Consider the following 27,497-nt stretch of genomic DNA (forward strand, 5'->3'; position numbering starts at 1 on the left):
CCATTATATTGGATTTGCCACCTGTTCCAGTAACAGAAGGGCAGGGATCTCCTTCTGAAAAGTCATAGAGCGACTGAACGAAGTTGCCACCCTCTGGCAGCAGCAGTACGGGTGGCTGAACGTGTCAGGAGGTTGTGCAGGAAGGGCTTTTTACCAGGGGGCTGATTAGGTTGTAGGTTTTCCCTGTTGGCACAGAAGCGTTTCTTGAGGGTGGATGTTGGAGGAGCCTGGAGCTTCTGCACCGTGTGGTACTGCTCGGCAATGCAGGCCGCCTTCTTCCGCAGGTCCAGCTTGACCAGCATCATGTTGTTCTGCAGTTCTGCCAGGGTTTGGTCCTGATGAAGGGAAGGCAATATATATATATTTATATAAAAAAATATATATCATAGATCTGGGTTGGTAAGGATCTCAGAGATCATCTCATTCCAACCCCTCTGCTGTGGACAGGGACACCTTTTACTGGATCAGGTTCCTACAAACCTGGTCCAACCTGGCCTTAAACACTTGCAGGGGTGGAGCATCCACAAGAACTCTGGGCAACCTCTGCCAGGGCCTCAACACCCTCACAGGTAAAGAATTCTTTCCTAATATCTGATCTAAACCTACTCTCTGTCAGTTTGAAGCCATTCCCCCTTGTCCTGCCACTCCATGCTCTTGTAAAAAGTCCCTCTCCATCTGTCTTATAGGCTCCCTTCAGTACTATGACAAGTTGTCTAACTCCCTGGTTACTATGAACTGAGGAGGATAAACTGCCTTTTGCGAAAATTCATTCACTGTTCTACTAAACAAGGCCATGCTTCAAAGTTTCTGCTGTCAACACTGAGAAGTTCAATAACAAATAGGAACTCCATCTTGCTGCAGATATGCTGCCATGTAGCAACTGTGTTCAAGTGGATAAGGAAATGAGAACTCCAAGTTCTCCTACTTTAGGTACAGGCTGGCAGTTAACAGGAACTATTTGGGTCTCCTTTGGAGAGTTAAATGCTGCATTGAAAAATCAGCAGTCTAGTTCCTTCATGTAATAGTATGCACTAGTAAATAAGTAATTTTTATTTGCAGCATAGAACTGAGGTTACTCTGACTAAACACCCCCCTCCGTGCAACCCCCAACAAAACAGACACATTACCTGTCTGGCCAGAATGTCATCACACGTGCAGAGGGCTTCTCGGAGCTTCCCTGCTCCTGTGCTGTGGCAGCATGCTCGCTCTGCAGACTGGAGAGACTCCCCAATTTTTTGTAACTCTGAACGCAGCAACCTGACATTCTGCAGGAGAGAGATTCAAAACAGGTGGGTTTGGCACTGCTCTGCAAACAAAGCCACTCCAAGGTAATTCAGACATGCAGCACTGAGGGAGGATTCCCATCTGTGTGAGATACACTGAGATCACAGATACCACAACCATCAACATCTCCAGTACGTTCAACAAGCCCATTTCAACCATCTATTTAAAAACCTGGAAACAGCAGCCCCAAACATGTTTATACTGGCAACCACCTTGCCCTGCAAGTGTTCCTTTCTGTAACACAGTTGGAGTTACCTTCTGTCCATCCTCCAGCTTCCTGTCTACATCCATAGTAATGGGTCTGGCAGAGGGAGGTGGCTCCACTAATTTCTGGTACCTGTGCAACTCTAGGAACAGACAAAAAGTAGTGAGCAACAGGATATTCATCAGCTTTCAGTATTCCTGAAGTTCAGGACTTGCCTTGAGACAAGCTGCCACAGGCAAGCCAAGAAGAGCTTTGAGATTGTACAGACCTGCACAAACATTCCAGGCTTCTCCCTTTCAGTTACACAAAGGGACTTGAGAATTTGAACAGGGAGATTATCCTGCCCTAAAGTCCATTTTCAAGTGAAAATGAAGAGAAACTGCCCATCCAGCACAAAATCCCTGTTGTCTACAACTCAGAATCATGGTTTCAGGGTGTCTGAATCCAAGGTACTCTGAAGAAAGTCTAACCCTGTACAGTGATTTCTCAGGCACAGTTCAGAACCAGTGCAACATCACTGCCATACCTGCAGTCGTGGTTTGTAACTCCCTTTGACACTGCTCCAGTCTGGCTTTGGTATCTGCCAGCTCCTTCTGCACAGCAGATGAGGAGGAAGCCACTCGCTTGGATCGACGTAAGCCTTGCTCCGTGTCCTTTTCCTTGGTATCCAGACTTTCCAGTTTTTCTTTGGTCTCCCGCAGAGTAGCTTGGAGCTCCAAAATCTCCTCATCGCGCTCCTTAGAAAGGAAGTTTGTTCAAATATTTAACAAGATTTTCTTACCACAGCTTTTCTGAAACTTTCTTCCTGGAGACTTCCTCAATCCCACACTTCACATGTTGGACCCAGCCTTTAAGTGAGCACAGTAAACTCACTTCCTGGGAGCCTAAACAACTTTTTTACCGCCTCTAAAGAAAAGGGATTTTTTTGAGAGTTGGCATCTTCCAAGGGGTCTACAACAAGTCCCAGAGGCCACCCAAATGCCATGGCATGAAAAACAGGCCCATACCCATCATCACAACTTAGAGCAAGAAGAGAAATTCACACATCCAATGTGAACCTGAAGAGTGCAAAGCAAGCCTCTAGTGAAAAGAGTAAGGTGAGGAGAAAATCATGTTGAATACATGGAGTAGTCACGAGGATTGCACATTAGCTTCCAGACTAAGTTGTTGAAAATTAGGAAGCCTAGTGAACTATGTAAAGGAAGAGACAAGAAGCAAAAATTGTGGATCAAGCAATCAAATAATATTACAAATATACCTCAGAAAGCAACATCTTTCAATTTGCATAAACATTGTCCTGGACTCAAGGTACTCTCCCAACCCCACTGCCTTTTTCCTGATGTTATTTCATTGCCCTGAACAAACCTGGATTTTCTCCTGGTAATGGTCAGTCAATAACTCCTTCAGGATAGTCAATTTTTCCTCATACAGCTCCTCCAGCTGCTCCCTCTGAGTATCCACATGTTGGCTACAAAGAGAACAAACAACTCCATGTCAGGGTGCGGCGGTTCTGGGTGCTGCAGCTCAGCCTGAGCAGAAGGAGGGGGATCAGCACAGGCTGTACCTCCACCACTGTTCCTTCTGTTGCATGTACTCCATCATCTCATTGCAGATCTCCTCGCGCAGGTGCATCTCGAGCTGCAGCTTCTTCAGCCGCTCCTGCACCAGCAGCTCTCGCGCAGCTTCTGCTGCACGCAACAAGTCCTGCAAGAAGGACACAGCTCCACTGCCCACACTGCACAACAGAGTTAAAACCTGGAATTGACTAAGTGATCCTGTGTCTGCAGGCTGCAGTGATCTAGATTTAAGATTATTTTAGTGGCTTGGAAAGAGAAGTTGCCAGGGTTTGCTACCTTGACACATGACAGCTTAAGTCTCTGTAGCTGTGTGACTTCCATCTATCCCAGCTGCCTGAGTATCTAGGAAGTTGATTGGTTTTCCTCAATTTAGCCACCTGTTCTGCATGTTTTCTGATCTCTAGATTTCAGGTTTGCACCCCCACTCTTACTGTCACTATTCCACAGATGACAGTGTTTCCAAATTAAGCTTGTGTGTCATGTTTAGGCCAACTATGAAATATTTTTGTCATAGATTCCCAATTTCCTAGGTCCTATATCCTTCTGAGGTTCTCTGTCACCTCTCTTGGCATAGTGCCAAGCTGCAGTCCCACCTCCCAGGCCAAACTAACAGTCATGTTCTTGCCCTTCCATCCATAAGGCTGCAAAACAAATCACAACCCACCTTCTTCTCATACATGGAGACATCTGCCTCATCCTCAGTGTCTTCATCTTCTTCTGAGTCCACTTCTTCCTTTGCCTCTGCCTGCTGGCTGGTTCTCCTACTGTGCTCTTTGATGATGGATTGTAGGGATGGAAGTCCCAGCTTTGTGGGAGGCGCCTGAACAAGCTGAAAAGACCATCACTGCTGTGTGCAAAGCCTGAAAGTTGCGTAGATCTTTAAACACAGCCCTTCTCTGCAACCTGTCAGTTTAGCATAATCTGGAATACTCCAGAGTAAAATAACCCACCGGAGAAGCATAGGAAAGACTTGTGCCTCCCTCTTCTTGTGGAAAAGGGCCCATTACCACAGAAGCAGGATGTACCCTGACCATGCTGTGATCCTGGTGTGTGCTACTCACCTGGCTGGCAATGGCTGAGAACTTGGCTACATACAGAGTCTCATCATAAGTGGACGCGCACTGGTTGATGTTGACAATCATGCAGGAGCGCCCGCGCCCAGTGAAGAACCCCTGGAACACACGGGTCAACTTGCTGTCCCGAAATGGAACCACCATCTGCTTTGTCCTGTGGGGAGAGACTGGGGGTGAGCTGGGAAAGCAAAACAGCCTTGCCACACCCTCCCTCTGGAGCTCTGGATGCTCACCTGGACTGCTGGTTCTGGCGGAGGGCGGCGATGCAGCGGCCCAGCGTGTGCAGGGAGGTGTTGATGTTGTTGGCTTCTTTCATTCGGTCCCCGCTCTTCTGGTCCTTGCAGCGCTCGGACCCCGCCAGGTCACACAGGGACAACCTGGAGGAAACACAGTGATTTTTACACAATCTGCTGGGTTTGTCCTGTTCTATCCAGGTTTACGATTCAGACACCCTGCAGTCACCTTCCCAGCTTCCTCATAGGTACACGGAACGCTCCTTTGGGGTGCCTGGGCTGTTGCTGGATGGAAGGGCCTACCCTAAGTGTAGGTGGTGTCAAGTTCAAAGATCCTTTGCCAGTCCATGAAACAACCATTTCCCAGGTACTGAGACAACCCATTTCCAGGTAGCGACATCCCAGGAACAGGCATGTTCCTGCTCTAAGGCTAGGGTTACTCACATTTACCTTCATTCAAAAAGGCTGAGAACTACCTCAAGCTGTGTTTTGCAGTACTCCTCAAACTCCTGTCAGTTCCCAGACTTAAGGTTGGGAATGTTTACTTCTTTCCTTTCAACAAAACCTTTATCAAGATATTTCCCATACCCCAGGTCCTCAACAGAAGAGACAGAAGGAAAGGTGAATCCACTGAGAACACCCCCAAATCCCAGAAAGCACGAAACTTACTCGCTGATTTTTGGAACAACTTCATTGCCACCTCTTTGCAAGTGCAGAATCCGAATGGAGAAAACACTGTGACTGTAAAGAAAACAGTAGATATTTTAAAAAAATGAAATGACCTTCAAAAGCCCCTCAGAGTTGCATTTCTGCCTAAACAGCCCCCATTCGCCCTCAGACCTGCGACTGGAGTTCTGGTTCATGTGGGTGCTGGCAAAACTCTGGTTTTTCCGACCCAGTTTCAGGAGCTTCCAGGCTTCATTAGCATCCTGGACATTGAACCAGTTCAGATCTGGGAAAGCAAGCATGCATTGGGCACAGCAGTTTAGGAGACTGGCAGAAAACTTATCTCAGCCACAACTTCATCATTTTTCCCTGACATTAAGCTTGGCATTCTATAATCCAAGCATCAGAAGTCTCTGTGGGGCTCCCCAATGCGTCAGTGCTAAGCCACCCACCCACTCAATCCTAAAGTCTTCCTAGAAAGCCACTAAAGATCCCTTCCAGGTAAATCTACCTTTCACATAGGGGTTGCCAGTCTGGTCCTCGCAGAGCCGCAGTGTTTGCCGCTTGCGGTTCTGTCCAGAGAGAGTTGGGTCTAACAAGTCATAGATTAACTCATTGTAAATCTCAAAGAAGGAGACCCAGATGGAGAACTGCACATTTCCTGCACTGGTGAGTGAAATCCGATCCAAATCAGCCCACAGAGGGCCCAGTTCTGGGGAAAAAAAAGAAAAACAAATCTTGACTGCAGCTTTTCACAGGTGCAACTGGAATGGTTTAGCTGTAGAATGAAATACATTCTTTAGCAGGAAAAACCACCCCAGAATCAACTTCTTCTATATAGCTCTTCCCATTTGTATCTACTCTAATGCCTGTCTCCAGTGAGACAGCCTGAAGTTTCCTTCTATTCTGTGTAAGGGCTTTTTATATACCGGATTTTGACTCCAGAATTACAGGACATTTCAAACATGAACTCCTTCCAACATGAGTGAAGTTTTAGTTCTTGTTACCTCAATCACTCCATGCTTCTGGGTACCTAAACATTTGGTAGTTCCTGGGTTTGAAAGTCTGGGCACAAGTGCTCAGTGCAGCATGTCACTTTAGCACCCTAAATCAGCTGCAATTAGCAATCAGCTGCTCAATAACCACATTCCTTGAATGGAGTGAGTGAGGGGCAAGTAACTTTTCATTTCACATGGCTTGGTTATTAGGCAGCAGGGAATTCTTCCAATATTGGCAAAAAATATGCACAAAGTTCTTCTTGCCTTGACATCCACGTTTTTTCAAGGGGAATATTTGTGAGTCTACAGCACCTTTGCTCCCTTATCCACAACACAGCATCCAAACTGCCATTACCCTTCCTTCCACCACAAGCAACAAGAAGCAGGTAGTACACAACAGGCTTCCAGACATACCTTCAGTCTGGCTGAGGTCTGAACGGCTGGTGAGCTGGCTGGATGAAGAGAGGCCAGCAACTCCACTGTCAAAACTGCCACTGTTGGTGGCCTGGAGCTGAGATTCAGCACTGCAACTCCTCTTCAGTGGCGTTAACAGCTCCTCCTTGAAGGAAACCAAGAACATGAGCATGTAGGTGGCATGACACCATCCCTCTCCTGTTGCTATCGAGCCTCCCAGAAGCCCCATGCTTACCTCCCAGAGACCCCCCTGCAGCATCATCTGCTTCTTAGTCTCTTCCTGCTTCACCTGCCTGCTGTCCAGCCAGATCACCTCGTTGGAGAGGGAAGGCTTCAGGTCCATGGCTTGGTACAGCTTGTCCCCCACACTGTTGAAGATGGTTGCCAAGGAGCGAGGCAGAATCCCCCCATCTTGGTTGGTGCCTGAGGCAAGAACAGCAGCAAGCTGAGGATTCACATGTAGCAGAAGACAATCCCTCAACAGACTCCTAACACCTGGTGCTTTCCTTACCCTGAATCGTGTGAGTCTTCCCTGAATTGGTAATGCCGTAGGTATAAACCAGACAGTTCTGCCCATTCAGTACATCCTTTATCACCTGTTTCATTGTCTCATCAAAGAACAATTTCTGCCCCACATCTGGTCCAAAGATCTGCAAGCAAGACACAGAAAAGAGCCTCATGTAGATCTTTCCTGTCCTTTGACTGCTGATGGTTGCTCAAGTGATATTACCCTCCACTAGCCATGAGCAACCAACCCACCAGCAATTCCAGCTGAGCCCCTTACAAAAACAAGCTGTTCCTTTGCTTAATCCAGTAACATTTGATATCACTGCAGCCTCTAGCCTGTTTACAGGCTCATGAGCAAAACAAGAGTTTGGCATTTGCTGCCAAAAAAGGCTGTCAGGAGCAGCTTAAAAAGAGAAAAACTAATAGTAAGAGAAAAACTGACGTAGAGGATTGTATGAGACTGCAGAGCTCAGGCAGTGCCTTGAGATGGGTGAGTATCAATAGGGCACCTTTGCAAGCTGTAAGGCTGGTTTAAGATCAGAAAACTTCCAGATGGATTGATTGTTTGTCCCAGTCACCTACCCGAGTGAAAGAGAACCTGTGCAACGCTTGTCCCACTCCACGTTCCATGCACCGCATGGCGAAGGAGTTCTTAGGAGCTTTTAGAAGAAGGGTCTCTGAGTTCTCAATGTAGACACAGCCCTAAAGAACACATAAAACCCATTAGTGCCGTGGTCACGGCATAGACAGTAAAGGACAACAGCCTCTCCCAGCAGGCACACAGCCAGCTCAAAACCTGCTTCATTTGGTGTCTCACCTGGTCTTCCCCTTTTTCCACTTCTGTAGATTTCAGAGGTCGAACTCTTAGGTAGACCTTCAATTTGCCATTATTGTCATCAGCTACAGCCTGCAAAAAATCAGCGCAGGTTAGACATGGCAACCAGAGAGGCAGCACATAACCACCCATCAGAACAGATAACAGGGACCACAGCATCCACACACATACTGGCTAGCCCAGTCAGTGCTCAGGAACTTTTCTGGTCCCAGAAACACCAGCAATGCCAGAAGCTTTCTTAGGCATTTCCAAGCACACCAGCATTTTTCTTTGTTTATCTAATGAATCAGACCAACAACCCAAACACCTGACACAAAAACCAGTGCCCAGACCAAGCACCACCCCAAGAGACTCCCAGCTGTTACAAGGCATTCGTTGACTATGCCCTTCACAGTCCACTGCTCCTAAGAGGAACTGCTCCCACCAATGCAACAATTTGAGTTCAAGCCTCTTTTGTAGAGTTTCTGTTGCTCCTGCATCAAAATCAGCTTTGTACAGAGACCAGCAGCCATGAGTGAGAACACTGCCCTGTTTGGGACAAAAGAGCTCTAACCTCACCTGGGAGCTCTCCAGGTTTGGGGAGATGGCAGAGAACTCTGACAGCAGGTCCTTGCGCAAATCAGCCCCAAACCCAGTTGCTGTGGACTCGAGCACAGGGGAGGCTGCAATCTCATCGTCAGAGAACAGCCCTGGGGAGGTAAGTGCTTCTGCCATGATGTCTCACAGAGCTCCTGGGGAAAAAAGGGCACAGGAAAGGATGATGTTACAGCAGCCCAAGCTTTGCTCCCCGCGGATACACCCCACTACCACATCCATCAACCTTCACATGGACTGCTCGTGGAACTATCCCTACACACAGACATACAGGATGCTGCTGCAAACGTGCACAACCCCACCACCTCCCAGTATCCCAAACACACCCCCTGCACACTAACACCACCCAGGACCTCAAACACACCCCTTGCACACACAAACAGCACCTGGGAGCCCAAAGACACCTCCTGCACACACAAACACACCCGGGACCCCAAAGCCACCCCCTGCACACACAACACCACCACCCCGAAGCCACCTCCCAAAACTAGCCCACCACCTGCCAACACACACAAACACCACTCAGGACTCCAAAAACACCCCCCGCACACAGAAACACCACTCAGGACTGCAAAACCACCTCTGCACACACAAACACCACCCGGGACCCCAAAACCACCTCCTGCACACATAGACCAACAAGGGACGCACAAACACCACCCAGGACTCCAGACACACTCAGAGCACCACGTAAGACCCCACGCACTCACACCATCAAACAGAGCTAACGCATACACCGACCACCACGCCGGACACCCCATACAAACTCACACTCAGCTCCTCACGGGCCGCCCCCCACAGCGCACACGCCAGAGAGCACGGCGCAGGGCCTGCCCGCACAGGTACAGCTGCCACACGAGGTTCCTCGGACACAGACGAACCCGCAGCCCCGCCGGCCGCCCCTCACGCCGCTCCGGCCCCTCGTGCCCGCCCCGCACCGACCGTCGGCATTTCAAACCTCGCCGCCCGCCCGCTCCGCCAATGGCGACGCGGCGCGCGCGCGCTGCGGCCAATCAGCGACCGCCGCCGGGGCAGCGGGGGCGGAGCCCGACCAACGGGCCTGCGGACGGGGCGAGGGGTGCGAGGGGGCGTGGCGCTCGCGCCCCTCCCGGCGGGCTTTGCGCACGGCACCGCCCCCGCCTCGCTCGGGGCCGGGCGGGGAAGATGGCGGCGGGCACGGGCAGTGAGTGCGGGCCGGGCGGGAGAGGCGGCAGGGAGCGAGCGGCGGCGGGGCTGTGGCGGGGAGGGGAGTAGGGAAACGGCCCGAGAGGAACGGAGCGCTTGCCAAAGGCCCTCCCGGGTAGGGGCAAACAGTGCACGGGGGGCGGGGCCAAGGGTTCGGGGCAGGGGCGGGGCTTCGGCGGGGAGGGGCGGGGCCAGTCCTTGTCCCGGGCTCCCTTCGCGGCGTTCCGGGCGCTGCCCCCGCGCACTCCTGCCCTGTCCCGCAGAGCACAAGCTGCTGAGCGCCGGCCCCACCGAGCCCTGGTCCATCCGCGAGAAGCTCTGCCTGGCCTCCTCCGTCATGCGCAGCGGCGACCAGAACTGGTACGGGAGCACAGAGCGAGGAACCAGAGCGTGTGCGAGGCTCCGGGTGCCCGGGGCAAAGCGCGGGGCTGCCCCCCCCGCCTCTGTTCAGAACAAAGATGGGGTGTCAAAGGGGTTAGAGATGTACCTGCACAGGCTTTTCGCTGCCTTCGTAACTATTGTGTAAAAGCAGAGGTGTGTTAAAAAGTGATGAGAGCTGGGAGAGACTTTGGATAAGGACATGGAGTGACAGGACAAGGGGGAATGGCTTCAAACCAACAGAGGAAAGGTTAGAGTGAAGATTAGAAAGACATTCTTTCCTGTGAGGGTGGTGAGGTCCTGGTACAGGTTACCCAGAGAAGTTGTGGCTGCTCCATCCCTGGAAGTGTTCAAGGCCAGGTTGGATGGGGCTTGGAGCAACCTGGTCTAGTGGAAGGTGTCCCTGCCCATGACAGTGGGTTGGAACGAGATGATCTAAAGGTCCCACACCATTAGGTGATTCTCTGTGTTCATAAATTGGATGAGGTAGGTTGGGGTCAAGAAGAGTATTTGGTAACATTCCTGTGCACTGAACCTGTAGCTCTGTTTTACTGCCCTTTCCCCCTCACAAAAGTAAGGTGTTTGTGGAAATACAGTCATTTAATCAGAAGCTAGAAACTTGATTTTTAAAGCAAAGGAGCGAAGGCATTGTTTATTAGGAGCAGGCAAATATTTTCGAGTCTTGTACTTTATACTGTAATAATTCCCAAACATAACAGCTCCTTGGTGAGTTTATCATGTTTAGGGGGTTATTCAGTGATGTCAAGACAGCTTGTCAATTTTTCTCTGCATGGTAGTTGGGGAAGAAAGTATGTTGACGGTGACTTGCCATTTCCCTCCTTCAGGGTCTCAGTCAGCAGAGCCATCAAGCCTTTTGCAGAGCCAGGGCGCCCACCTGACTGGTTTTCCCAAAAGGTAAGATACTGATATTTGAGTCTTGGAAAAAAATGAGTTCTGCAAGGGATATATAAAGCAGGTGCCTAAGAGAACATATTTTAGAGAGAACATGTTTTAGAAACAGATAGCAAAATTAGTTTTGAAAAAAACAATTGTATTTAAATCAAATACTATTTTTCGGTTTCTGAAATAAAACTTGAGCTCACAGTACAGCTGGATAAAGTTAAGGAAAAGGCATGGATGATCAAAGACATGAAACAGCTTTCCTTGTGAGGGTTGGCTAAGTAAGGTAGAACCCTTAACAGTGAAAAGATGAGTAACAGAAATACACCAGATCTCTGCATAATCAGAAGTGCCATGTTGAGGATGAATAAGGATTAATTTTTCCATGTAAGGGACAGAAAGAGATAGAGACTCAAGAGAGGAGACATTGGGGTTGTTATGTTGCTTACTGTGTCTGTTGAGCTGTGGAACTGGCCTTGATGTCATGTTAGTTTGTCCTCTTCGATTAAATATTTTGGTTCGTGTTCACAGACGGAAACATTACAGCTGCAGCTTTTGCTTGCTTTGATTTCTGAATTGCTAGTCAGGAGCATCTGTTCTTTAGCTTTGTTTTCGCTTCCTCACTGTGAGCTACACTAAATTATAGCCTTGGGGGAAGCTCTGGAGAAAACTGTGATATCTGTTCATAAAACATTGGGCCTCCAAGGAAGTGGGAGTGAGTGCCCTGTGGGCTTTGTTGATAGTTGTTAGCTCAGGCTGACTCTTTAGTGTTGTCTGACTTCCTTTGTTTCTTCTCAGCACTGTGCATCTCAGTATTCAGAGCTCTTGGAGACCACGGAGACCCCCAAGTGAGTACGAAGTCTGACCTGAGCGCAGTCTGCAGCAATCTGCAGGAACTCATCCATTCTTACAGCAAAGTCCTTGTTACTGTTAACTTCCCAACCAACTCCTCCCTAAAGGAATGTTCAGGAGTGAGAAAATTCAGCTTCTGTGGGTGGACAGTGAGATCAGGATGTGGCAGATGGGGAAGATAACATTTATTTGGCTGGAATAAAACACTACATGTTGGTCTTACTGATCAGAAGCTTTGCACATAAGTTTATCGTTTAGAGTAGGGGTAGAAAAGGCAGCAGGAGTGAGAAGGGGAGATGTTTTGTATTTGTCCCTACTTTGCAGTGGTTTTTTACAGCTTTCTTCTCAGTGCTTTCACTACAGCTTTGTGGTCTCAGATATTTATTGCTACTAATTCCAGTAGTTTTGTGTGGGGACTTTACATCAAATTAACTTAAAGGTGAGATGTCTGAAAGTAGTATTTGTTTGTAATAGTGCTGAATGATCTTCAGCACTGGAGTCAAAAGGACTTTAGTAGAGTTAATGAGAAAAAAAAATAGATGTTTCTTCATGGGTAGAGAAGAATCTTCTCTGAAGTGGAATAATTGATTTTTTTTTCAGATAGAAAATTTTTAGTGGACTTGCATCTTTGACCTGTTCCTGAAATTTTTAGCACTGGATGCAATAGATAAAAAATTTCAGAAGAGATTGTGCGGTCCAAGATCATTTAAGAGAGTTGGAGGAAGTAGATTTTTTTTTTGTGTACATGAGTGTGTCAGGAGTGATAGACAGCAGCCATTTATGAAATGAGAGCTGAGTTTTCTGTGTTTTGTTTATAGCTTTTTTTCTTCTCCCCTTATAGGAGAAAACGTGGTGAGAAGGGAGAAGTTGTGGAAACTGTGGAAGATGTTATTGTGCGGAAACTGACTGCAGAAAGGGTTGAGGAGTTGAAGAAAATTATTAAAGAAACACAGGAAAAATACAGGTGCATGGCAGAGGTGTTAAACTGTGGCACATTTGAGAACCTTGTCCTGAAAAGATTGTCTAAGTGGGATGGGGTGAAAATGCTGCTTCGGGTGTCCTGTCCAGTGCTCAGTAAGTAAGAAGGTTTTCTTATTACAGGCAACTCAAGAAGGATGCAGAGCTGATCCAGGCCGGACACATGGATAACAGACTGGAGGAGCTGTGCAATGAGATTATGATGTGGGTTGTTTGATTATTTCCATGTTGTGCTTTCTTCTGAAATTGTAGTTCCCTGACACTGTCAGACATCTCTTGTTTCGTGTACTTTGGGTGAAGAGAAATGGGGCAGCTGGGCAGATGCTTTGGCCTCTGAGGGGGCACTTAGCTTAGCTCAGGGGATACCAGCTTGTGTGGAACATTGTTTGGAGTTGCTCAGTAAAGAGCTTGGTGATGCTTTGCAGCATCATGCTTGCTGCTCTGTTTTGATAATCAGCTGGAAGTGAAATTCTGCCCAGTGTGTCATTCTCTGGCTCTGCTTCCTTCTGCAGGGGAACTGAGCCCAAATCCGCAGGGGCAGTTCGGTGGTGTCCCGAGATAACGGGGCGAGGGGTCAGTAAATTGATTGTGAAGGAGGAATTGAGACACTCTGTAACAGGTTTTGTTTCTGTATATAGAAAGAAAAAAATGGAGGAGGAGGAGGCAGAAGTCAAGAGGAAGGCTACAGATGCTGCTTATCAGGGTAAGCTGGAGATGAGCTGCCTTCCTTTTCTTCGGAGAGATTTGTATATTCATAAGAACACTTGGAAAATACTTAGATCTTACTAAGACCTGCGGTAGGAATTCCTTGACCCTACAGTTGGAGAGAAAGGTTGTATTCTCTTTCCAGCACTATATTTGTAACAGGGCAAAATGCAGAGGCTTCTGAGGAAGGAACAAAATCTGTAGGAAAGGTGTGTGTAAGAGGAAGCAGGATTAGCCAGGAGCTCTGTATTAAAATGTCAGGCTTTTCACACCTTTAGTTGTCGCTGTAATTTCACTGGTGTCATGAAGATAAGTGACATTAATTCTGAATGTTTAATTCCTTTATAACTCTTGGGGCAGTTAATTCAATTGAGCTGTCAGTAGTGGGAGGTGGCAAATACCCAACTGCTAAAGAAACCTTAAATTAGAGGTGCCTTACCCAAAGCTGGTATTATTGGGGAACTGAGCCTAGTGTGGTGCAAGAAATTCCTACAACATAAACTGTCTTCTTAAGATTCTTCAGGATAAAGTCAGAGGTAACTCTCAGGGACTGTCCAAGATGGAGTCATGGAATCTCACTTGAGTTTCTATTCTCTTCCAGCTCGTCAGGCCATTAAAAATCCACCGCGACGACTGACGGGTGTGATGGTTCGTTCCCCCGCCGGCTCGACCTCCCCAGGGGGGGAATATGCACTGGGAGATCTGTCCCAGCCTGCTGGGGATGAGGCCAGTCCAGGGGTAAGGATCCTTATCCCAGGTAGGAGGGAAAGACCAGCCTGGGACATGGGGCTCAGCATCCATCACGGAGATGGGGCCTGGGGAGAAGCCCTTGCCTTGCTTTGTGGACTTTTGGCTGCCGTAGTGCTGCAGTGTGGTTGGTGTACAGTGCTGCTCGGGATCCATGTCCTCTTCCATGTCTGTGGTGATCCGGTGTCTGGATCGAAGGCCGTGTAGGGGCGTCAGTGGGTTGGCCAGGCAGTCTGTGAGTGCCTGGGAAATGGCATTACAGGGCAGGGAAAGGGTGAAAGCACATGCCTGGAGTAGGTGCAGTGAGTGAATGGAGTAGGTGTCTGTGGTGTGCTGGATCAATGCTCTTGGGGGAAGCAGCAAGTGGGGCTGGTCCGTGTGGTGGAGTGTGGCTTTGAACAGTGTGGTTTTTCTCTTTCTCAGGTCACGCCAGGGACATTGCCCAGCACCCCAGTTGCCTCCTTCATTGGAATCCCTGACACCCCTCCAGGCTCTGCTCCCCTGGATGCCCCCATGACCCCAGTCACTGATGATTCACCCCAGAAAAAGATGCTAGGACAAAAAGCAACTCCGCCTCCTTCCCCTCTGCTCTCAGAGCTGCTGAAGAAGGGCAGTCTCTTGCCCACAAGCCCCAGGCTGGTATGGAGCTCTCTGCTCATATATGCAAGCACATAAACAGTTTGCTTCAGACTCTCCCACTGAAAAGGGGGATCTGCAAAGACTTTTTGAAAATGTGCAGTTTTGTGAGAGTCCCAGCGGAAGTGATGTCTGAGAGGTATAATTACCCCTGTGAGCCACAGAGGTAGGACCCTTCCCCAGCCGGACTGCAGGGATTGTGCAGCACGTAGGACTGGCTGTCTCCCCTCAATCAGAAGGAGTTGGAGTTGCAGGCTTTTCCAGAGGAAATTGTTTTCCTCAGGGGAGGGAACTTGTTAGTCAGCATCATCCCCATCAGCCTCATCGGAGCTGTTCTTGGTGATTACTTGGGGCCCGCAGTTCTTTACATCTTGGCAGGAAGTTGCGTTTCAAGACCTGTAATGTGTCTTAGCATAAGAGTAGGGAATACTTTTAATGGATTTTATGACCTATATTGAAGTGTTTCAGTTTTCTCCTCATTGTAGACAGTTACTAAAATCACTGTAATAAGAACCCACTTGTGGTGGTGGTGACTCTGGAAATCTTGGGAGGTGCTGACACTGTTCACAGCCCAGTCTGTAAACAGCAGCCATCAGCCTGCCCGTGGCACATATTCCCTGTGTTAGTGTTTGTGTGATGAAGTAACTGTGTTGCCTGTTGACTTTATTTTTGTAGTAGTCAGATTTAGTCAGTCTTTTCTATTTGTTAGCTTGGGTAAATGTTCTGTGGGTTCTGTGTTTGCAAAGTGGAGCAGGGAAAGGTAATGGCTGTGGAAGACTGGGTTTTCTTTGTAGGAACAAGACTGGTTTACATCTGTTTCAAGGTCCATCATAGGTTCACTGTCTGACCTTGATAGAGTTACTTTCCATCTTGGTACTTCTGTTTCTCTCAACTCAAAATGAGGGATATTTCTGTGCCATCTCAGGGTCTTAAGAGACTCATATCTATAAAGGATTGTGAGGTCCTTGAACAGGAACTGAGGTAGAGCAATGATGTATTTGGCCTGACCTCGAAGGTGGCACTGCAGCTGTGTTGTAGCTGAAGAACAGAAATTATTTGCAGACTCTCATGTTGTGCACTTGTATGAGGGGCCTCAGGCAGGGTGCAGAGTGCAGAAGAAATGCTGAAACAGCAAATGCTGGACCTGTTCATGGAAATGCACATCTGGCAGACAATCACTGATGTGATGGTATCTCCCAAAACTTCAGTTTTGTACTCCTTTGACAGGTCGGTGAAAACGAAATGGCAGTGGCTTCTGGTCATATGAACAGCTCAGGAGTGCTGCTGGAGGTAGGAAGTGTCCTTCCAGTACTGCACAGTGGGGAAATGCAGTCGACACCTGGTGCTGTCCCTGCATCTCCTGCTGCTTCAGGTAACTCAGGCCTCTCCCTATACAGTTCTCTCTTAAGATGTCCTTTCAGACTGCTCTGTGAATTCTCTTTGGAGAAAGATGAAGGACATCTAGCCTGGTGGGTTTGGGGGCTTCTTTATGAGTTGTATTCCTCTTTCTGTACCCACATCCCTCTCACCCCTACTTTTTTAAGAAGACCCTAATCCTTAAGGAAAAAAAAGAGTGACTGAAACAGTTAAACGTGATTCGATCCTGATCTGTGCAGTCTGGTTTTCTGGGTTTGACACTGGTTAATAGCCAGCATTTTGTTGTAGAGAGAAAGGGTTTGTTGATGGGGAGTTGAGGAAAAAATGATCTAGTATCTGATTCTTAATGTGTCAAACTCAGCTCCCTGTGGATCTGGAGAACTCATGTGCCTTCCCTCTGCTGTACCTCAGAGGTGTTTTGAGAGTTAGACTGCAGAGGACTATGAGCTCCAGAGTGAGTTCCCCAGAGTGAGGGTGAGAGGGACATTGCAGGACTCTTTGCATTGGGCTTTTTCAGAAGAGCCTTCCTAAGGTGAGGGTTTTTTCTCATCTCTTGCTGACTAGTGGTTTAATCACATTGTCTGCAACTGAGGTTTTATGCCATTCATTTATATAGAATTCCATACAAGTAAGCAGCTTTCCTTATCCACATCTTTTAAGACCTGTTAATTTGGTCCAGACAGTTGAGTAAATGCAGACTGGAAGTTACAGCTAAAATGAGTGACAATCTTCGATATAAAAGGAATTCTCCAGGAAAAACCTGCAAAGAGATCCCCTCTGCTCCCTCCCAGCTCCTGTGATGACTGTTTGTCTTGGCTTACCTTGTGTGGCTCTCTCAGGCACTGTTTTTCAGATCTCCCATACTCGTATTGGGATGAGCCTTTGGAAGGGCATCTCTGTGCATGTGTGGCTTAGTCTGTCCAGCCCTTACAGTGAACAGTGTTCCATAACTGCATGATTCTGCCTCAGACTGCACACACAATGGGGTCGGGTGTTTTTGGTGCAGGTTCTCTGTACAGCTTTTGGGACTGTTTATTGGTATCTCTCAGTGTCTTTTCCCAGAAGAAGCCACCAGACAGTGAAGAACCCAGTGGTGGCTTTGTGGACTTCAGTGGTGGCTGCTTCTTGCTCATGTGCTTTTCCCTTCTACTCTCTGTTAGGTGCTCCTACGCTTTCCCGGCTTTTAGAAGCTGGTCCTGCACAGTTCACCTCACCTCTTGCTTCCTTCTCCGCTGTTGCCAGCGAACCTCCAGCTAAGCTCCTGCCACCCCCCGTAGAGCCTGTGTCCCAGGCAACTATTGTCATGATGCCCACGCTGTCAGCACCATCCGTTGTGCCACCAGCTGCAGCTCCAGAAAGCGTAGCCACAGGTGCGTTCCTGAACTACGCACTCGTAGGACACGCACTGCTGGAAAGCAGAACTTCCCGTGGGATCAGCGCCCGGCCAGCTCTCAGCTGGGCTTTAGCACCTCAGGCTTGCTATCCTGGCCAAAAGGATGGTTATGTCTGGGTTCTGGAATAAGCAGGTGGTTTTAAACAGGGTTTGCTGGGTGGGGGTGCTGGTGGTTGGCTGGATTGTGGTTCAAGGGTTGGAATCTCGCTTTGTCTCTCCTGTGGGAAAGCAAACCTGTATTTGTCTTTTATTTATCTAAGCTGTGGTGGTGTGGGTGGGCCTGAGATAGTTGCAGTTGGTGCTTGGTCTTATCCACTGCAGTGTTTATGTGGGCTGGACTTCTCCAGCTTGGTCTGTCTCTTACTGTCTCTCTCATCCTTGTGCAGTGAGCCAGCCAGAAGCCTGTGTTTCCATGGAAGCAGTGTCTGATTCCCACACTGTGACAGTGTCCATGGACAGCAGTGAAATATCCATGATTATTGATTCCATCAAGAAAGAGTGCCTGGGTTCTGGGGCTGGCAGCACTGCAGGGTCTTCCAAAGATCACTGCATGGACGGGAAAGAAGATCTGGATTTGGCTGAGAAAATGGATATTGCAGTGTCCTATACGGGGGAAGAGCTGGACTTTGATACAGTTGGAAACATTATAGCCATCATTGAGGACAAGGTAAATGGGCAAAGCAGAGTGCCAGTGCCTCTTGCTCCACATTCAGTTGGGTTAATCTCAAAGGATTGCTGTTCACCAATTTAGTTAGTTTAAAAAAGCAGGAAATAGCTATTCCAAAGTGCACATTCTCACCATAGTTTTCCAGAACAATAGGAAATGACCCTATGACACCATTGCTGTCAGTCTGACACTGGTACTCATCCTAACTTGATGCTCCTCTTCAGAGTGCACAGAGAAATCTCTTTCTTCCTCATGTTGGGTAGGGTTTAGGTCACATCTCTGGCAGACAGATGAGTGCTGCTCACAGCATCCTTTCCAGGAGTATTTCTGAAACTGAAGTTCCATGGGAGGCTCCACAGGGAATGATACAGGTCTGGCTGCAAAAGGCAGTACCACTACATGGAGTTTTCCACAGTTGTCTCAGAAATAACATTTTTTTTTAAATCACTTTAAACTTTTCTTTAATCCCTCTTGCTGACCTTGGTCTGCTCTGCTGTGTGTTTGTTTTGACAATAAAGGTAGACGACCACCCTGAAGTCCTGGACGCAGCAGTTGTTGAAGCTGCTCTGTCTTCTTTCTGTGAAGATACCGATGACCCTCAGACCCTTCCTGGCCCTTGGGAACATTCAATTCGTCAGGAGCACGAGAAACAGGCCCAGATACCCCAAGTGTCTGTGACTGTGAAGCAGGAGAGACTGGAGTGTGAGGAGCCAGAGACAAAGGGAATTCGAGACCTAATGGGCATTGGCGAGCTGGCATCAGAAATAAAGACCGAACTTGCAGAGCAGGAGCAGAATCAGCTGGGCCCTGAGGAAACCATACCAGCGACTGCTAGAGTGACAGAAACACCAGAGCTTAGAAGTCAAGAGATAGAAGAAGATCAAAGAGCAGCTCTAACATCAGGAGAGACTCCTGAAATAAATACAGAGTCGTCCAAGGGAGAAGATGCAGTGCTCAATCCAGTGAAGACAGAGGTATGTGAGCAGAGAGGCTGTCTGGAACTGATGTGGGGAAAGAAAGGAGCAGTTGTGTCAGGTAGGAGAGAAATTTTAGAGGAAGGGTGACTGCTGGGCTGAAGGTGACCCTTCAGTGGATGTGACTGACTGTTTTCCTGGGAGTCGTGCTGCTGATGTGCTTGATGAGCAGAGCAGCTCTGCTTTAGGCAGTACCTTCGTGTATCTCCCCTCGCCCATGTGCAGAATTGCTGCTGGGAAGGTGCTCAGTGAACCTCATTGCCTTGAGTTAGGTTAGGGTGAGTGAGATGTGCCCACACCTTCACTGAAGTAAGCTGACACAAACATCTAGATTTGTGCATTTCTCTTCCCTCCAGACCCCACCTGATGATGATTCATCCCCTCCACAAGTCCCAAATGTGAGTGAAGACTCCTCACAGGCTGATGTTCAGCACAAATTTGAGCTGTCAGGTAACTTAATTCAGCTAGGAAATCTTTTACATGCAACATTATTAGCTGGATAGTTGTCAGTGATATGGTTCAGGTTTTTTGGGGAGGAGGGACAAAAGATACATGTAGGAACAGTGGTAATTACTGTAGGACAGTAGGCATTGGTGCAGGAGCTTTTGTAGGGAAGACTGCTTTGGAGAGTCAACCTTTCTGCATTTTTTTCTTTCACAGACTCAATGAAGGAAGAGGCCCAAGCCCTGTTTAGAAGTCAGATGAAGGTAATTCTCAGTTACAGTCATCCCAAGTTTGTTAGCGACATCTCACTGCTGCTGCTCTCTGCTGAAAAGCAAAGCTTGTGTTCAGCTTTTCTACACTGAGAAGTAAGCAGTCTGCAGTCAGACCTAAAAAAGAGATTGCTTCAAGCTGTAAAGCTTATATGTGTATGTGCTTGTGGGTCTGCAGGGGGAGGCAGGGCGGGCCAGAGAGACTGGGGCTCTGTGGAAGTGCCTGTACAGTTGTCAGCAGGGTAACAAGAAAATCACTTTGCTCGCTGAACCGCAGTTGCTTTGGAGGCTCTGAGCTGCTGCTGTAGCTGGCTGTGCTGGCTCATGGACTCTGTGTTTCAGGATGGGCAGGGTGAGGAGGACGATGAGGACGGTGCCAGTGAGGCTGCCAGTTTGGAGGAACCCAAAGAAGAAGATCAGGGTGAGGGATATCTGTCAGAGATGGATAACGAGCCCCCTGTGAGTGAGAGCGACGACGGCTTCAGCGTCCACAACGCGCCTCTGCAGTCCCACGCACTCGCCGACTCCATCCCCAGCAGCCCGGCCTCCTCACAGTTGTGAGTGTCAGGGAGTTGTGGAGGGAGCGTAGGAATCTCATTTCTGTTTTGCTGAGTGGGAATTTGTTGATGATTATTTCTGGTTCTTCTTGCTTACAAGGGCAAGTGTGCAGACAGCACCTCAGTACCAGCTCCCACTTTTTCCTCCTGTCTTTGTCATGGATTAGCATGGGCATGTCAGAGGCAAAATAAACCACGAGTTTTCTGCTCTGAGGCACTGTGCAGACTCCTAAAGGAAGTATGTTCTTCTCTTCCCAGCTCAGTGTGCAGTGAGGATCAGGAAGCGATACAGGCCCAGAAGATCTGGAAGAAAGCCATCATGCTAGTTTGGAGAGCAGCAGCTAATCACAGGTGAGGGAGTTTGATGTCTTGACAGAAAGAAGTGACTAATCCTAGACAAGTCTCCACTCTCCCATCTCAGAGGCTTATCTCTTGGTACCAGGAGATGATGAATCATACTGTTACAGACAAATAAACAGGAGAGCATGAAACAAATATTTACCATCAAGGATGGACACTAAGTGGACTCTTTCTGTCTGCAGATATGCCAATGTCTTTCTGCAGCCTGTAACTGATGATATAGCACCAGGCTACCACAGCATTGTGCAGAGGTGAGTCTCAGCAGCCTTCTGTCACTAAAACTCTATATTTGCTAATTTGTTAGGGATTTCTGGCAGGAGCAATGTAGGTTTTGCCTGCTGTGCAGACTGGAATACTTGGAAAAACATTTTTTTTCCTGACATGATTCAGTCAGAAGCAGGTTTCCCCAAGAAGCGGGTCTTCAGTAACAGGCACATGTCTGTACAGAACCTTGGCTTGAGTGAAATACACTGAGTTACACAGAACATTTTTATCGGTAAGGTGATACATGACTCATCCGTTTTCCCCAGTTTCTATCAAAGAGTAGGATTAACCTTTGAAATTCCTAAAAGCTGTCTTTTTTAATCAGTATTTTTTACTATCCCAGGTAGTGAACTTTTCTGGAAGAATTACCAGAATCCCCTGCTAGCCCCTGAAACCTCTTCCCTAAACAGTTCGAGTTCAGTGGCTGCAGCTCTGGCTCCTTAGTTACTTCCTCCGTGATACCTGGAGAAGGCAGGTGCCTCTCCTGAGGCATCGCTCAGGCTGTTGTCACCATTCCTGGACAGCTTCTGTCTTCTGACCCAGGCCTTGGTACTCAGGAGCATAACCTGTCTGGGGCAGAACCTCTTCAGCTAAATTGAACAGACTCTCTAACTAGACAACATTACAGACTCAAGGTTGTTTCCAAAAGAGAGGGAAAAGACTTAGGTGTGCCTGTTACAGTTTTGCTTGCATTTCTTTCATAGGCCGATGGATTTGTCTACCATCAAAAAGAACATTGAGAACGGGCTGATACGAACCACAGCTGAGTTCCAGCGTGATATTATGCTGATGTTTCAAAATGCAGTTATGTACAACAGCTCTGACCATGATGTGTACCACATGGCTGTGGAGATGCAGCGAGATGTCCTGGAGCAGATCCAGGTAAAGCACTGAGCTGAGGGCAGAGCAGCTGCCTTGGTCCATGAGTGTAAGACCGTAGTTTCACTCCCCATGTGTTCGAATGCAGGAGTCCAGTCCTTCCCTGCATCTCTCTCATGCTTGCTCAGGTGCTTGAGTTGAATTAGATTGTGGGAGAGTTAAAAGTAACGCAGCAAAATTTTTTATAGGTTCAGCCCAGACCAATTTCAAATGTAATTTCCTTCAGGGAAATGCTTAGGCCAGCAAAAACTGGGGTGTGGTTCAGGAACAGAAACAAGCAACAAAATAGTGAATGACAGGGGACGCGACTGCTGCTTTGGGTGGCTGTGCTGGTTTACGTTGATATAAAGTGTACATGAAACTGTCCTGTGAATTTATGCCATTTAAAATGTCCTGTGAAGCAGGACGTCCCAGCTGGCAGGACTAAGAGTTTGAACTGAGGTTTTCTAGTTCCTCAGGACTTGTGGCTTCTGAGGTAAATAGGGGAACTTATTTTGAGCAGCAGAAAAGGAACTGAAACTGCCTCTGACCCAATCATTCCCGGCCTGTGGTCTGTGATAGTTAACTGACATGCACTTACTGAGCTTGTTTTGCCTGGCAATCTTAACAGAGTGTGGTTTTCTTGCAGCAATTTCTGGCCACACAACTGATGATGCAAACATCAGAGTCGGGGATCAGTGCAAAGAGCCTGCGGGGGCGAGACTCCACTCGCAAGCAAGATGCTTCAGAGAAGGTGAGAATGCTGCACCCTCTGGAAGGGCACTTGGGATCTTCTGAAGAATCCCAAGATACTGCATGAAGTTCTCACACAAGAGAGGCAGAATGTTTTTTGGGATTGCAGTGGTTCCAGCATCTTCATGTAAACAAAATTTCCTCAAATGTGTCCATTTAATAGATTTCAGTTCTGGACCTGTACAGCATTCAAGAGGCAGGTCTCATGAGTTTCTTCTGTAATCCCAGTAGTTCTATCACCTTTTAAAAACAGGTGATAAAAACCATAGGGAAATGAAGAGAGTATTGGTAGAGGTGTAATATGGCAGGAAGGTGAAGGGAATTGCCATGTCCTTCACTTTCTAGTCAGGCTTTTAGAGAGAGAGAATTGGTCAGCTCTGGTTTGCTGTGTAAAACACACCAGAGAACCTCTGAATTTCACACTGATCTAAGCAGTGAAGGTTGTTTGTTTTTTTCTTCTGTGAAGACATCCAAACATGATGAGGTGATCTCAGCTGGTGCACACAACACTTTGACAGCAGGGACTGCCTGCTTAGTTCTAGTGGCAACTGCACCTTGCAGAAATTGTTTGGTAGATCAGGCCTTGCCATGGATGAGGAGGGAACATCCCTTTCCTAGCATTCTGACTCTTGCAGTATCCCTCTTTTTGTCTGTTTTTATGTTTCTGCTGCATAAGACTGGTGCCATGCGGGAAGGGGAGTGGGGCACATGTTTCTCTATGCTCATGTGTGGGCTCAGTGCTTCTATGTGGTGTGTGCATTTCCGTAGCTGATGCCTGATAAGTCCTTCTGTTTGGCCTTTTAACAGGACAGTGTCCCAATGGGCTCTCCTGCCTTCCTTCTCTCTCTCTTTGTAAGTATTGAAAGGCTCCAGCAGGTTCTGCTGGCAGGTGCTCTGCTCCTTGTCTGGGTGATCACTGTACTGTCACAGCATCCTTAGCACTGCAAGGGGTGTGTTTGACTTAGGGGCTGCACCACTGTGATCCTTAGAGAAGAAACATCTCAGTCCCTTATTCTCAGCGTGGGTGAGCGGGAGGGGCTTCAGTCTTTTCTTTTGGTTCCAAGAGTTTTCTTTTTGTCATCTGCTTTTGCTTTTTTTCCACGACTTCTCTCCTGCTTTCTTTCCATGTAAGTGGGAAGACAAACCAAGACCTGTATTTCCTACATCTCTCATGTTTATACAGCTGCCCCTTCCACACGTTGGAAGCAGTACAAAAGGTCTTGGCAGAGCGATGGGTCAGCTGTGTACTCCTTTATCATTCCTGATCCACAAAGCAAATAAGACACTCTGCAGAAATACCTTGCTCTGTGCCTGTGGTGATCCAGAAGTGTTTGGAAAAGTATTCCCTCTGGGAAACCCCAAGTCTCTGAGTTGCGGGGAGGAGAGAGGAGAGGAAGTTGGAGAGTTGTTCTTATCTCTCACGTGTATCTAAAGACAGAGGAGTACTCCAGGAGATTCAGCATGTCAGCCAGAGAGAGAGGGCAGCGCATCAAAGGAAGCTCTCAGCTCACCTGCTCATGGAAAGGAGCTATGCCAAGAAACTAGGGAGCTAGTGCCAGGGTCACTCAACTGGAGGAGCACTTCCCGTAGGGATCAGCAGCTGATAAGGTAGGTTAGTCAGCAGTTTCCTCTTCCCACCTTAAGCTAGAATATGCTGTTTAGGAGAAAGCCTGTGCTGTCCAGGCTCCAAAAGCATTTGTCTGGGTGAGAGTCATGTTGCCTCTCTCCGCCCTGGCTCCAGCAGTGCACACATGCTGCCAAGCCCAGCACCCTGCTGTGTCCAGAACAATCTTTAGGTAGGTCTGCAGGCAGGCCGCCCCAGGCCACCTTAGGGACTGGCTTCCCTTTCTCCTGATTGGAAGGCATGAAAAGTTGTTGCCAGATGCAGAATTCCCTCCCTCCCCCTGTGCTGAAGGGAGCAGAGCGCTGGTGTCGGGTTGTGTAACTGTGTTTGTTTGCCTTGTGAGCAGGACGGAGGCACCAGAGGGCGGCGCTGCGCCATCGAGGCAGACCTGAAGATGAAGAAATGATGCTGCAGGCACACAGAGAATCCCAGCACTCAGCATCTGGAGCTGGAGTGCAAGCAGGCTGCTCTTAACAGCTGTTGGAGGAGGAAGAAAAGCTGCAGGTCCAGTTCTGGGACCTGGTTCACCTTCTTCGCTTGCCCCTCTGGAAAGCTCTGTCTCGTCGGAATATGTATCCCAAAGAAACTTCCCCAGAGGGGAAGACTAGCCCCCCTGCCTGTTTTAGGGCAGTTGTCTTGGGCTTCATCAGTGTCCTGGTGTTAGCTAGCAACTGGTGGCTCGTATGTACTGTAATGTGAAGTGTACAGATTTTTACTAGTGATGTGTAAATGTGATGTATATTAAAATCTGGGAACAAACCGGTGTGCAGTGTACTGAGCATCCCAGCTCTGCAGGGAGTAACCCTGTGGAAGAAGCTTGTGTACCCACCTTGAATATCTGCAAGTATAATTGTCTTCCAGTTGTCCGTAGAGCACACACAGAGGCAGAGCTTTGGCCTTACAGACTATCCATTAATCATGGGAATGTTCCATAGTGCTTGGATGGAGAGGAAGATTCTCTGATGGAGTGTGTGAGGATGCAGCACCACTGTGATGAAACAGGAAATCTAACCATGAGAAGTTAAATACTGCAGTCTAGTTGGAGCTTTCCTTAGGAGAATATGCATCGAAAAGTACTGTACATTCTTCCCCCTGAGATCTGTGAAGGCTACACTAGTGAGAGTGAAAGTCCGTGATCCCAGCAGCTGCAGGGAGGATTGCCAGTTCCCAGTTTCACATCTGAGCTTGTGCCCTGTTTATACTGGAAATTACAGTCCTTTTCCTAAGCAACATGGAGGTTGAAGTTCTCTGTGAGAATTTCCAAGTTGCCACCTTCTTTTCTGCTCACATGACCTGTGAGATGAAACTTGCATGTTTTCTGCCCCCACAACCTTTCGTGGGGGAAAAAAAACCACCAACAAAACAATATCATCCTTGATGCATTGCAGCAACTGGGAGTGATATGCACTCTGCAGCATGTACAGGGTGCAGCTTTCTGTTACACAGGTTTCAGGAAACTGAGTCACTGGGATTAAGACCAGAGGCATTGTTACCTGGCCTAGTAAGAGCTCTTTATTTTCACAAGTTTAGTGTTGAAGTTGGCTGTGCCTGCTGTTTTGAGTTCCACGTATCACTGAGGTGTATTTTCACAGTCACATTACTGATGTGGAAATGCTGAAAATCCTTTGGTTTGGTTATTGGTCAGTTGTCCTTCACTACTAAACCTGGGAACAAGTTTCTTATTTGAATTTTTGTGTTACAGTTTCCAGAGATTACAGGTTGTTATTTTCACAGCACTAAAAGTTACAGGGTTCTTTGTGTGTGCTATGGAATTATTTAAGTTAAGGACAAACATTTTAACAGGGCCTGTTGTGGCAGGACAAGGGGTAATGGTTTGAAACTAAAAGAGGATCAGTTTAGACTAGATAAAGATTTTTTTTTTTTTTTTTTACAATGAGCATGGTGAGACACTGTCACAGGTTGCCCTGAGAAGCTGGATGCCCCATTCCTGGAAATGTTCAGGGTTGGGTTGGACAGGCCTCTGAGCAGCTTGGGCTAGGGGGTGTTGGACCCACATGGCCTTTAAAGGCCCTTTCCAACCCAACCGTTCCATTATTCTAAATTGGAAAGGACCTCTGTGCGTTCCTCTAACCTGCTGCTCAGAGCAGGGCCAGCTTCAAAAGTAGATTTGTCAAGTTTTGAAAATCAAGGATGGAGGTTCCCTAGCACCTCTGGACAAGCTGTTTCAGTGCTTACCCACTCTTCCTGGAGTAAATATATACCTAGTCTGAAATTCCTTTGATGCAACTTGTCATAACTGTTCCCTCCTTTCACTGTTGGGCACTGAGAAGAGTCTGGCTCCATCTCCTCTGTAACACCTCTGACCTGCCGTTGTTGGAAAACTGAAGGTGCAGCACATGAGAGGACCTTTATCAGGCCCACAAGTAACTTGCTTTCATCGTGGCAAGCATTGCTGTTCCTTCCTACCCTTGGTTTCTTCTCTTAACCAGGTATTTTTCTTTCAGCCTTTTCCCTTGTCCTATGACGTTTTAATAGTCTTAAATTATGTTTTAAGAGCTTTAAAACTCTTAAGATATGATTTTCTCTACGGAGCCCCATTGCCTCTTTTCCAATTCATCATCTCGTGCTCTGACTACTAAGTCTGTTCTTCCTAATACTTTGTTCTAATCTGTCTGGTACAGAGCTGATGTTTTACTGTGCTTTATCTCTCAACACCCACCCTTTTACAGACAGATAAAACAATCACCCCTTTCTGGTTTTCTTCTTAAACTTAAATGACAGGTTACACAGCATAGGATTGGTCACGTTATATTTAAGCTTCTTTAAGACTCACAAGTGAATCCCAATGGGTTCTAAGGTTTACCCGCTCCCTTTAATTGTTCTAAAACCTCCCCTGTTGACATTTTAATTAGAAACTGTCTCTCAGACCCACCCCAAGAGAAGGTCTCATGTGATCTCCTCTGTGGCTCTGCTGATAATGATGATTAATTTGGTTTTTCCAACTGGCCCTATTTTCCACTGAGATGTTTGGCACTGATCATGCGTCATCGCCACTGATCATCTGTCAGTTCTCTGCTTCTGATGTTTTTGATGAGGTTTGTTGTTTTTATTTGCTTTTATGTCTTTAGCAAATTGTTCTGGTTTTCTTTTTCCTTTTTTTTTTTTTTTTTTTGCCTACTTTATGTGGATTCTATGTTTCATTTATTAGAGATCAGGCTTTTATCATTTT

At 47.6% G+C, this 27,497-nt stretch overlaps 2 protein-coding genes across 3 annotated transcripts; one reads left to right on the top strand and one right to left on the bottom strand.

The window, feature by feature from the left end:
• Positions 1 to 2: 2 nt before the first annotated feature.
• KIF20A (kinesin family member 20A) lies at positions 3 to 7,924 on the bottom strand. Its single transcript, XM_050312465.1, has 17 exons — positions 7,775 to 7,924; positions 7,540 to 7,659; positions 6,962 to 7,100; positions 6,686 to 6,873; positions 6,451 to 6,595; positions 5,550 to 5,750; positions 5,213 to 5,324; positions 5,042 to 5,113; positions 4,373 to 4,516; positions 4,128 to 4,293; positions 3,731 to 3,895; positions 3,054 to 3,193; positions 2,855 to 2,957; positions 2,016 to 2,226; positions 1,540 to 1,631; positions 1,128 to 1,265; positions 3 to 335 (listed from the first exon to the last, which is right to left on the bottom strand). The coding sequence occupies exons 1-17, from the start codon at positions 7,922 to 7,924 to the stop codon at positions 63 to 65; spliced, it is 2,559 nt and encodes an 852-aa protein (XP_050168422.1). The 3' UTR covers positions 3 to 62.
• A 1,595-nt stretch (positions 7,925 to 9,519) lies between these two features.
• BRD8 (bromodomain containing 8) lies at positions 9,520 to 25,066 on the top strand. 2 transcript variants are annotated; one of them, XM_050312161.1, is made up of 22 exons: positions 9,520 to 9,569; positions 9,835 to 9,931; positions 10,795 to 10,864; positions 11,648 to 11,697; positions 12,543 to 12,665; positions 12,803 to 12,883; positions 13,318 to 13,382; positions 13,986 to 14,122; positions 14,555 to 14,770; positions 15,995 to 16,139; positions 17,305 to 17,514; positions 17,924 to 18,204; positions 18,723 to 19,178; positions 19,535 to 19,628; positions 19,839 to 19,885; positions 20,234 to 20,448; positions 20,707 to 20,799; positions 20,991 to 21,059; positions 21,777 to 21,954; positions 22,580 to 22,684; positions 23,491 to 23,535; positions 24,654 to 25,066. In XM_050312161.1, the coding sequence occupies exons 1-22, from the start codon at positions 9,551 to 9,553 to the stop codon at positions 24,711 to 24,713; spliced, it is 2,856 nt and encodes a 951-aa protein (XP_050168118.1). In that variant the 5' UTR covers positions 9,520 to 9,550; the 3' UTR covers positions 24,714 to 25,066. The 2 variants fall into 2 exon arrangements, with proteins under 2 accessions (XP_050168118.1, XP_050168119.1); XM_050312162.1 differs by lacking the exon at positions 14,555 to 14,770 and having other exon boundaries at positions 9,525 to 9,569.
• The last annotated feature ends 2,431 nt before the right edge of the window (positions 25,067 to 27,497 follow it).

The sequence above is a fragment of the Myiozetetes cayanensis genome, unplaced genomic scaffold (assembly GCF_022539395.1).
Source record: "Myiozetetes cayanensis isolate MyiCay16 unplaced genomic scaffold, myiCay2020 scf17, whole genome shotgun sequence".
NCBI classification, from domain to species: Eukaryota; Metazoa; Chordata; class Aves; order Passeriformes; family Tyrannidae; genus Myiozetetes; species Myiozetetes cayanensis.